The sequence below is a fragment of the Hemibagrus wyckioides genome, linkage group LG27, assembly GCF_019097595.1.
Source record: "Hemibagrus wyckioides isolate EC202008001 linkage group LG27, SWU_Hwy_1.0, whole genome shotgun sequence".
Classification (NCBI taxonomy): Eukaryota; Metazoa; Chordata; class Actinopteri; order Siluriformes; family Bagridae; genus Hemibagrus; species Hemibagrus wyckioides.
In genome coordinates, this window is record NC_080736.1 from 4,952,745 (window position 1) to 4,965,000 (window position 12,256).

Below are 12,256 nucleotides of genomic sequence, written 5' to 3' on the forward strand. Positions count from 1 at the left end.
ATAAAACATACGCATAAGGCACAAAAAGATCTTCCACTCCAATATGAATGCGTCCAGTTTAGTTTAATGTCTTTAGATTTTGGTCAGAAGACAGTGTTATTATTGTCATCAGTTCACAAGGCTATTACACACCACTTGTACTGGATTCTGCTGTCTAGTATGTTTGAGGTCTAGTGGCTTGTTTTGGCTTCCTTCAGATATGTTTTGGTTGAATTCAGGCTAATTTTATTAACCAGGGTTGCCAAGTTTTGGCACCATTTTCAGCCTAATTACAGTTACATGCAAAAAAATCTGAGAGTATCCTGAAGGATTTGTTTAAAAAAGAGACAGGAGACAGGATTCTCATATACTTTTCTACAGTTTTTGTACCGTAGTGCACCTGCATTTCTAACACATGTTAGAAATTCTATTTCCATTTCTAGTGGACATTATCCACTCTATAATCCCAATTTGTTTGTTTCAGTATCGGTTAATTTGCTGTAAAACAAGATAAGATACCAAACTAGTCCAATCTGGCAACCCTGTCATCTGTTCTGTTTGCTATGTTTCCCTTAAGTATGCGTGAGACTGACTGCGTGTTCTGGTCATCCTGGGAAGTTCATATTTACGAGTCGGGAAGTCGAAATTACGATGGAGGAGGTGTAACTTCTCTTAATTCACTACAGAAAATACAGCAAGGCTTTTTACCTCTACTTCTAGAAAACGAAGAAGAAATAATGCACTTATTTATGTTTAAAATCAGTGTACGTAGCTGCTGTATAAATTTGCTTGTATTTCAGTAACTTACTTCATAAACCAGCTCAATGAACACCCTGACCCGTAATTACGAGTTTGTTGTGCCATTCACCTGCATTCAACTCGTAAGTACGATCTTTTTAACCAGATTTGAAGGCACCATAATTCCTGCCCCAGTAGTTTGTGCTGCAGTTCTCATTTATGACCACTAGGGGCAGCAGTAACACTGTAGCTATAATCGCTGGAGCAGATGAATTAAAAATTTTAAGCATTTTTTAAAAAAATTTTCCTGGTCATTTAGACAGAATAATACATTCAAAATCAAGTGGTGTTAATCCTGAGCATTTTATTATGATGAACATTTGTTGAACAGCTGATATGAACCAAATGTTTCCTTATAGAGGATTTTCTATAGTTTTCTGAACTGATATGAAACACCGAAACTTCGCAAATCCGATCCAGCGTCCAGTTTTGGATCTTAATAAAAAATAATCTCTTCATTTAAAATCCTAAATTTTAATATCTAGGATTGGTTTAAGTTGAAGCTGAGAGCTTTATATGTCCTTTTGAGTCACTGATTGCATCACAGCATAAACTTGGGATCATCTGCTTTGCCCAAAAAGCTTATAAAATATGTTTCTTAACGCGATAAAAGTCCGTTTTTAACGCTTCATGAGGCAATTCCATCACACTTAGCTAATTTTCAGTCTGTCAGAAAGCCTCACCGACAGCACGGACCAAACGCTCAGCATTTGTTGAGCCTCTACTCCAGCTCTGCTCCCTGAACTCACGCCATTGTTTTAATGCCTTTTTTCCTCTCAAAGTCATTGAAAGGGTGTTAAGTCATGACATTCAGGGTATGGGGTGTTATTTTTCTGTTGCGCAGGACGGTCACGGTGTTGAAGTATGAGGTTATTAGGCGTGCGGCCACGGGAGCTTGTTGTGTTGATGTGAATGTACATGATGTTGTGTGTTTTTGAACATTTCCGAGAGAAGTGCTGCTTCCAGTAATAAGGGATGAAGTGTCTTGTTTTGGAAGGAAATCAATTATGTAATCATTTAAAGAGGAAAAAAGCTATAATGAGTACAAGGGCTTTTTCATTGTGTTTCATGTAGTTGAGCATGTTTTCTAGTGTGGGTTTTATTCAGGTTCTCCGGTACTTTCACACTTACTGGAGGTGGATCAGTGATGAATTGGGCCTGGTTGTGTGTGTGTGTGTTTGATGGATTAGCATAATATCAAGGTTAAGCGTTCCTGTCTTGTTTTTCCGTGATCCAGATCCAGTGAAAAAATGATTATTATTCATGACATAGAGTAATCGTAAACATGAAAAAGAGAAGTATAAAAGTGTTGACCATCCAATTGGTCACCTATTGCTTAACCTCATCATTAATGGAAATGTTCAGCCGTTTATAAGAGCGATTCAATCAGACAAAGATTTTGATGTTTTGGTAACTTTATGGTGTGAAATCTAACATGCTGTGTGTTTATTACTTCCTTATTGACAGAGATTAGTTTGTATTCAATGTTTTTATTTTTTCGTTCTTTCTTCTTCACTCTCTTGCTTTCTGTTTTTCTGTGTGAAGCTACAGAATGTAGTAGATGATGGGATCAGATGAACAGATCAGCCACTGACTACAGTTATGCATGACAGACAGACAGGTAGGTAGAGAGACAGTGAGACAGGTAGGTAGAGAGACAGACAGGCAGGTAGAGAGACTGTGAGACTGGTAGGTAGAGAGACAGGTAGGTAGGGAGAGACAATGAGACTGGTAGAGAGACAGTGAGACAGGTAGGTAGAGAGACAGACAGGCAGGTAGAGAGACAGTATGACAGGTAGGTGGTGAGACAGGTAGGTAGAGAGACAGTGAGACAGGTAGGTAAAGAGATAGACAGGTGGGTAGAGAGACAGTGAGACAGGTGGGTAGAGAGACAGTGAGACAGGTGGGTAGAGAGACAGTGAGACAGGTGGGTAGAGAGACAGACAGGCAGGCCGAGAGACAGTGAGACAGGTAGGTAGAGAGACAGGTAGGTAGGTAGAGAGACAGTGAGACAGGTAGGTAAAGAGACAGACAGGTGGGTAGAGAGACAGTGAGACAGGTAGGTAAAGAGACAGACAGGTGGGTAGAGAGACAGTGAGACAGGTAGGTAAAGAGACAGACAGGTGGGTAGAGAGACTGTGAGACAGGTAGGTAAAGAGACAGACAAGTAGGTAGAGAGACAGTGAGACAGGTAGGTAAAGAGACAGACAAGTAGGTAGAGAGACAGTGAGACAGGTAGGTAAAGAGACAGTGAGACTGGTAGGTAAAGAGACGGACAGGTAGGTAGAGAGACCAACATGCAGGTAGAAGACAGTGAGATAGGCAGACAGAGAGACATACAGGCAGAGAGACAGACAGACAAGCAGGCAGAGAGGCAAGTGGAGAGACAGGCAGACAGGCAGAGAGACAGTGAGACAGGCAGCAAGAGAGACAGGGAGGCAGGAAGAGAGACAGACAAGCAGGCAGGAAGAGAGACAGACAGCCAGGCAGAGTAGAGAGAAAGACAGGCAGATAGAGAGACAGTCAGACAGACATGCAGACAGATAGATAGAGGGGTAGATAGACAGGAAGGCAGGAACACAGACAGACAGACAGATGAGCAGGCAGACAGATACTGATCTAGTGCTGATTATCGGAGTGATATTGGCCTGAAATTCTGGCTTGTGATTGAATCCATTTGAACTAAAAGCTCAATCCCAGTTCTTTTTTCCTCTCTCTTTTTCTCTCTGTCACCTTTCTGTTAAGTACAAAGTACAAACTCTCTCTCTCTCTCTCTCTCTCTCTCTCTCCTTCCTTCTTCTTTCTTCTGATGAACAAAAGACGTAAGAAAGGCAAAACTCCATGGCTCCATGACTCCGTGGCTAAATGGCTGAAAAACCACAGAATAGTCAAATCAGAGGCCTGGATTTTCTGCCTGCGGCTTGTTACAGCGAAAAACTGCTCTACTTTATCATAATAAGTAATAAGTGTGGACACAGGCTGTAGTCTTAAACGAAGACACGTTTGCTGCTATTGCTCAGTCACTTGGACGTAACCCGGCGTGTCCTTTCGCATGTCTCCGAAGAGACTGTGAGCGATTTGTCTTTTGAAGCCTTTTTAAGAAAGAAAGAAAAAAAGAAAAAACGTCCCGGGTTTGGCTTTGCCAGGGATTTCCTACCCACATGTGGCGCACATGCATGATGAAAAGCCTGTTTTAATTATCATCCTGTACCATAAAAACGGCATGTTGTTGGCTAATAGACTATTAAAGGATGACTTCATCGCTTAAGAAGCGCCCTTACACGGCCCTCTCCTCGTAGAAATACAGTCAGCGTTATTATTATTTGATCTAAAAGCGCTGGACAAAGCGACCGCTTTCCACTTCAACAAAGCCGGCTGCCTGTGGAGGCTCAATTAAAGTAGATTACTATAAATACTGCTTATTGGGCATGCAGTTACATGTGCGGACAGAGGGTTTTTTTTGCCATGTGGGAAACTTAGTACATGTAACCGGTGAAGGATCCGCTGCTCCGTTTGACACTATGCTGACAGAATAACCTTGTCCTGTGATGAAATATTCGTTTCCCAGACCAAAAAGTGCATAGATGGGAAAAAAACAGAAGGAAAGAAAGATAAAGGAGATTTTTCACCTGACTGGACTATAAGTAATGACAGCAGAGGGTTGCCAGATGTTCCAAAGCTTTTCTTTCTTTCTTTCTTTCTTTCTTTCTTTCTTTCTTTCTTTCTTTCTTTCTTTCTTTCTTTCTTTCTTTCTTTCTTTCTTTCTTTCTTTCTTTTATTTCATCCCCCTCTCCGCCTATCAGTCGAAGTGGCTTTGGCTCATTGGCTTTCAGGGCTCGTGTGTTTGCCGGAGCAAGCTGTTTAGGCTATTTAATTCCTAAACACTCATTAAAATGGTTTGTGTTCCCCTTGGCAATTCTGTTAAATTAACAACTAGCTCCGGCTACAGGCTGATTATGTGACCACACAGCCCGTCTCGGTTAATCGATTCCCCTCCCTGCTAAAATGGCTCCCTGTAAATTAGTGTAAAGCTAACGATTTACGGGCCCTCACGTCCAGGCGCTGTCGTGTCGGAGCCGATGTTTTAGCGCGGCGCGGTGTCACTTTCGGCCTAATCAGCAGCTTTCTCCTCCCTTTCCCTCTCTCCATTACCCGACACGTGGCCAGCCTCTATTAATGACTCCATAATGGAGAAATAGTGCATGCTGTTGGCGTAAAGCACACTCAGGAATACATAAAAACCCGGCTACGTGTGAGCCACATCACATCACTCCACCCGACAGCGCTCCACGTCACGCCGCGCCGCGCTTTCGACATTGGAAAATGAGAGAATGACAAAAAGGAGAGAGGAAAGGTAAAGGAGCAAGGGAGGTAATGCTCCGTAAACCTCCGGATTTCATCAGGCGCCTGTCCATAAAGAGTGAGAAAGGAGAGAGGAAACAAGGTGGTGGAGTGGGGTTAGAAAAATACTGCCCCGGCTGATAATGATACCATTACACTAATGGAGGTAGCAAATGAAGTAGCAGCTCGACACTCCTGCTTTATTACCGCAGGGTGGAGGGGGGACTTCCTGCTGCATTCCTAATGGCCATATTGATCAGGCCATCATACCGCTAATCCACACACACACACACACACATGCCACAATGACATGTCAATCCTGTCACCGTCATCGATAGCTGCAGCTCACCATGGCCTTTACCCACACGAGGCCTCCATCTGTTCTTTCTCTCTTTCTTCCTCCTTCACCCTGGTTTAAGGCTGAACTCACACCCTTATGATAGAAGTTAAATAAAAATAGGATGTTCAGCGGCTGGTGATGAAGTAAAATCAGACGTCAGGAAGCACACTTATACTGTATACTATATAATTGTGGATCGGTAAAAATAAATAATAAGAAATTATTGAGGAGGAAGTAAAAGGGCAGTAAGGCACGGTTTTATTTCACAAGGTAATCTGGAAGTCTGATTAACCCCCCAACACCCCCACCCCCCCCTTAGCTTTGACTTTTATTTTAAAAGAGCAGCGAGTCTCAGAAGGGTAATAGTACACAGTGATTAAGTAAAAGCAGCAGAGTTTGTTTAATTAAGGGACGAGGCATTATCTGGTCTCCTGCCTCTTTATGGCCGGTCGGTGTTGGAGTCGAAGTAATGAGGGAGCTGCTGTCTTCACTAATGACCTTGTGCTGTAAATAAGGACAGGCTCAGCTGACTGCTTACAAGGTCTTTGTTTAGCTTTTCTGACATGTGCAATTAAAGCCACGCTGGTTTCTAATAGGAGAGTAATGGCTGGATGTTTAGTACAGCAAAATGAAGCATATTTTTAAAAATTCGGTTCAGTTCGAGATTTTAGCAATGGACATTGTCTCAAAGCAGCTTATATAGAAATATAAATATTCTTAGAGTTTAGAATTAAATATATGTCTGTCTCTAATGAGCATGTACGAGCAAACGGCGGCGGGGAAAAACTCCCCCAGACGATATTTTAACATTAAACCTTAAGGTGTGTTTGTGGCACGTTACAATTTATTATATTTTCATGACTTTATAGAATTATTTTGAATGGCTCATTACTGAAAGGAAGAAAAGCTCTTTTCAATAGAAAATTTGCAAAATTCGTCAGTCTAACAATGGCAAGTTTTAGGCTCAGTCACAAATAAATTGAAAAAAGTTATTAAGTTACTTCTGGAAGCAATACAGGATAAATTTTATATTAAATCTTAAATAAAAAAATAGTAAAATGTACAGATTTTAAGTTCATCCTGTAAAATTCTAGCCAGCAGATGAAATGGAACAAACAAACAAACAAACAAACAAACAAACAAAAAAACCCATTTAATTTGAACAAAACTGTATGAATTATCATATCTACATAAAAAATAGCATATGGATAAATTTGAATTTTATGATAAATGAATATATATTATAAATCTGGATAATGCTACCTTGTAAAATAGTAAACTTTTTTTTTTATCCACTGAAATTTTGCATAATAGCGTAATTTTACTTTATTAATATTTAGTAATTTAAATTATTATATATATATATATATTTTCCACATAATACACAATATAGTCCTACTTTGCCCTTTAAGCAACGTATTTATGTGAAAATTCTATTATTTATTTATTTTATTTTATTACCCAAGGTTGAAAAGTTGAACGATTTAAAAGATTCAATGTGAAATTATAACATCAAATGATCTTTTTTTTCAGATTTTTGAAAAATAAAAAAATTAAATGTCTGAAATTTATTACAAAAATATCAGGCCTGTGAAAGGGACAATTTATCACAATAATTAAGTTTGAAGTTTTCTTGATAAAAGGCTAAAACCTGTAAAATAGTTTTTCTACTCATAACTTATTATTATTATGTCCATAATGTCTAGCTAGTAAAATAGTATCTTAATACTTGCTTAATGATAAAATTTCAACTTAAATAGAATAAAGCAGATTACAATAGTCCTATTTTTCTGGAATTTTGGAATATTCTAGATGTTATATGATATGATATAATATTATGATATGAAGAAAATAATAGACATAAAATTACACCGATCAGGCATAACATTATGACGACCTGCTTAATATTGTGTCGGTCCCCCTTTTGCTGCCAAAACAGCCCTGACCCGTCATGCATTGTGACACCTTTCTATCAGAACCAGCATTAACTTCTTCAGCAATCTGAGCAACAGCAGCTCGTCTGTTGGATCGGATCACACGGGCCAGCCTTCTCTCTCCACGTGCATCAATAAGCTTCGGCCATCCTTGACCCTGTCTCCGGTTCACCACTGTTCCTTCCTTGGACCACTTTTGATAGATACTGACCCCTGCAGACCGGGAACACCCCACAAGAGCTGCAGTTTTGGAGATGCTCTGATCCAGTGGTCTAGCCATCACAATTTGGCCCTTCATCAAACTCGCTCAAATCCTTACGCTTGTCCATTTTTCCTGCTTCTAACATCAACTTTGAGGACAAAATGTTGACTTGCTGCCTAATATATCCCACCCACTAACAGGTGCCATGATGAGATCATCAGTCTTATTCACTTCACCTCTCACTGCTCATAATGTTATGCCTCATCAGTGTATATCACATAGCATTAAGATAACTATTTTCAGCTATTTATTATATTATTACAGTGATGTACTATATTAAGATGTTTATTTGCAGTGATTATTGATGGGAATGTTAACCCTAGCTCCTTAGCTTTGGATCTCTAGCTTGTGTCATCGCTAACGGATTAAAGCTCGATTAACACGAGTAGAAGAAGAGGTCTTAGTGAGGTAGAGCAACACCGTCACACCCAGTTAGCCTCTGTCCCATCGCTCAGTGCAGACTTTAGCCTTTCTTTTTTTTTTTTTTCAGTATCAGCACATCTAGTGCTAACCTCTGCTCTGGCGCTAATCAAACGCTTTACCTTAAGGGGAAGCACTCATTCAAGCCTCTCATTATGAATGCTCCCGTAGCCATAAAGATGTATATTTATATATCTCCATCTCGCAGGCTGTCGTGGTGGTAACTAGTTATTGATCTGGATATTTAGTCATTTCTTTCTGCTCGGCCATCAATATTCGGCTAACGTGTGACTGCGTGTGTGTGTGTGTGTGCTATGCTTGACCCTGGCCCCCGCTTCTGTCTCGGATCCCATCGGAGTTTAGTGATATACTATTCGCAAAAGCAAATCAATGAGTGAATATGAAGTTTGCGGTGTAATATAGGGCGACCCCGGGGCCCGTGGTGCTCACATTGATCCCTTATGTGGACTTAGCTTGATTTGTCTGTCGCGAGGCTTCTATACATTGCAGCGGATCAAACCTCCACCATGACTTATGTCCAGGTTTTTAAAATTCAGACCCATAGCTTTTATTATTCATGGTCCTTTGGAAATATGGATATTGCTGAAGGAGCTCATATAATGACGGTGATATTTTATTCTCTTAGCTAAGTGCCACATTTGTACGCAGGCCTTGCGAGTAGCGGCGCAGCGTTTCGAGGCGGAAGGAGGCCGCCCACGCAAACGATGCACGTTTTTATTATACGCTTGATTACGATGTTTAGCTTTGCTTCAGAGCGCCGGGTTTAGTTAACTACAGGTCAGTGTGTCTAACAGGGCAAAGACTGGAACCAGAATTATTTTAAAATTTATTGAAATTCTTGTTATTATTATTATTCCGAGCGATACTGAAGTTTGTCCCTGGCTGTATATTAACTCCAAAATTATTTCTTAATTCTTTCTTTGAAATAACTAAGAATGCACACTTTTGTTAGGGAAATCTTTTATTTATGTTTATTATTAGTATGTTATTTGTATATTGTATATGTATATTATTAGTATTAGTAACAGGATGACATTGAGAAAATCAGTGAGAATAATACTTATAATAAAAATAATAAAATAAAAATATATAATATAATATAATATAATATAATATAATATAATATAATATAATATAATATAATATAATATAATATAATATAATATAATATAATAATTAAATTTAATGTGTAATTAATGTAAGTATTTATATATTCGGTTATTAATTCTGAGCTAAAATGTGTAAAAAAATGTCTTTGATTATATCAAAAAATTCAAAAATATGAAATTTATATTATTAAATTTTTTTAAACATTTTTTTGGTTGTTGTTCAAATTAATGCTCAGGCCTGATTTGTGTATTTATTTATTTAGTAATTTATTTATTTATCTATTTATTTTTTTATCTGATTTTCTTTCTTTCTTTCTTTCTTTCTTTCTTTCTTTCTTTCTTTCTTTCTTTCTTTCTTTCTTTCTTTCTTTAGTCATTCATTTCTGTATTTATTGAGTGTGTAAAGGGTTATGTCCCTCATTTTTGCAAGGCTAAAATAATTCATTGCCATTATTTTTGACTCTCGTCTTATTTCCTGCTTTAATCCAAGCACCTATCTTTTCTTTAAAATCATTTCTTTAAACTCGCAAAACATATAAACGAAGCATTATCCAGAGGTTTAATGTGATTTTAGATTTATACTTCACACCCTAATCCAGCTCTTAACAAGCAGGAAATTCTATTGCAAAATTCAAATTGGAATTTTATTTATCTCATACACAATCATACACACATACACAAAATTTAATACAATAAATATAAAATACACACAAAGAAATAAAATATTTATTACAAAATATTAATTAATGAATTGTTATAAAATTTAATACAATAAAAATAAAAAAAATACACTAAAATCAAACAGATTATGCATTTGTATTTTAATGTTTGCACTTGTTCATTTTTTATACAATATTATACCACACTATTATACAGTTAATATTTCTTCATGCTTAAAATTTACTGAAGATTTATTCATTTATTTATTTACACTTGCTTTACACTAATAGGCACCCTTACATCATGGCAAAAACCCACAGTACTTGGAAATAAAGCTGATTTTGGTTCTGATAAAATATAAAAATATAGAGAAATATTGGAAGATACAGTAAAAATAAATAGCGAAAATGCAGAGAAGTAGCATCTGAATTTTGTGATTTTTTTATTTTTATTTTCAGTGACCAACAAAATTGTTGGTACCCTTCCATTAAAGAAAGAAAGAATGGTCACTGAAATCACTTGAAACTGACAAAAATAATAATAAATAAAAATGAACTGAACATTGACTAAGAAAAATCAGACATTGCTTTCGAATTGTGGTTCAACAGAAACATTTAAATAAAATAAAATAAAAATAATAAATCTGGCAGTTTCAAGTTATTTCAGTGACCCTTGTGGGTTTTTTCTTTCTTTCTTTAATGGAAGGGTATCAACAATTTAGTCCACATGTGTATATGAATGAACATAGAGTGCTACATGAAACGCGTCAGGCTTTGGTGAGTTACCGTCCTCGCTGACCTGTTCGATTAGAGTTCATCTGTCAGCATGGCTGTGATCGGTGTTAATATATAGTCAATAATCAATACTCTCAGTAAGCACAGGAATGTCCCAGAGGACCGGTGAATACACACAGGATTGATCTAATGCTCTAGACACGGATGGTTTATCTGCTGTGTGTGTGTGTGTGTGTATGTGTGTGTGTGTGGTAAGTGGGACTCATCTTCTTTTATACCATAATCAATTTCTCTAATATATCACTTATATTTCACTTTCACCACAACATTTATCTGGCTTTTGTTTTAATTCCACTCCTTTAGAACTACAGACTGAATTGAAGCAGAGTTGAAGTTTCCAAACATGGTAATTCCTGTAGGGAGTTAAGTTGTCTATATTTGTCATATATACATTACTGCAAAGTGAAATGCTTTCTTCACATATCCCATCTTTGGAGGGTTGGGGTCAGAGCGCAGGGTCAGCTATGATGCAGTGCCCCTGGAGCCGGGTGGGTTGGGGGCCTTGCTCAAGGGTCCAACAGTGGCAGCTTGGCAGTGCTGGGGCTTGAATCCAGATCTTCTGGTCAGAGCCTTTACCTCTTGAGCTACCACCGCCCCCCAAACTCTGTGATATTCATAGGAGGGTACAGCTTTCTGTGAATGTGTCTTTATTGGAAGGAGGAATTCTGGAAAGACTGATTGTTTCTCTTATGCTACAACAAATTGATTTTCTAATTCATTAAATAATTATACTGCCCCTTGTCTGTCCTTGTAGCTATGTGTAAACGGTATAAAACATTATAAGTTATAACCTCTTTATAACCGTCGTCCCCTCATTAGAGTCTCTCTCTTTTAATTAAAACAAACAAACAAATAAATAAATAAAAACTTAGCTTGTCATGGTAATGAGAAACTTGTGTTAGGAAACTGAAGCTCTGACACTGGAGACTCCTTCCTGTTCATTCGTTATAGGAAATCATGAATCAACGCCTTCTGGGGAATCAGAATGGAGAATTTGAGACTGCTTTTGAGTCATACTCTCATACTGCTCTTTTCCTCTTTCACCTGCTCTGGCACACACTGCCCCCCCACTCTCGCCTGTTTATTTGCGAATTTATTTTCCTCTGTAACGGCTCACCTTTTCTTGTAAAGGGAAAGTGCAGGGCTTTTGCCTGACATCTGCTTCCCATCGCTGGACCCAAAGCCCTGGCTGGCTCAGGCTACAGGAGGCCTCTTTCACAAGGCGCTGTAAATGCTAACAGCTAATTTGTACATCATAAGTTCCTTTCTATAAATAGGAAGGGGTAATGAAAACGACTGTAAGTACCTGGCGTGCGAGTCGGAGCCTCGGGCTGGAGACGGGGGGGCGGTGCTTATATACCCCTGTGTCGTACCTCCCACCCCCTCTTAGCTGGAGATGAGAGAACGTGATGTGAGCGGATGCCAGCTACTCAGGAGCGTAAGTGTGGAGTTGGTGCCAGTTAGGTAATCCCGAGCAGGCCAGGATCCACCTGTGAGCAGTAAGCCCAGGAACAGGCCAAGGCTGCTTTATAGACTTGTTTTATGGCGTCTAATGGAGTAAATAGCTCCCTGTTGTTTATGATAGACGCAGGCTTTAT

General features: G+C 38.5%; 1 protein-coding gene across 7 annotated transcripts in view; it reads left to right on the forward strand.

Moving 5' to 3' along the window:
• The window catches only part of fto (FTO alpha-ketoglutarate dependent dioxygenase), a 175,232-nt gene that overhangs the window by 3,989 nt on the left and 158,987 nt on the right, over positions 1-12,256 (forward strand). Inside the window, exon 1 of one of the 7 annotated variants that reach the window (XM_058381920.1) lies at positions 10,987-11,004. The exons of the other annotated variants lie outside the window; for them this stretch is intronic. Within the exon in view, the coding sequence (XP_058237903.1) occupies positions 11,002-11,004 (3 nt within the window). The 5' untranslated portion in view covers positions 10,987-11,001. Of the gene's footprint in view, positions 1-10,986; positions 11,005-12,256 lie in introns of those variants that run through there. 7 annotated transcript variants of the gene reach the window in all.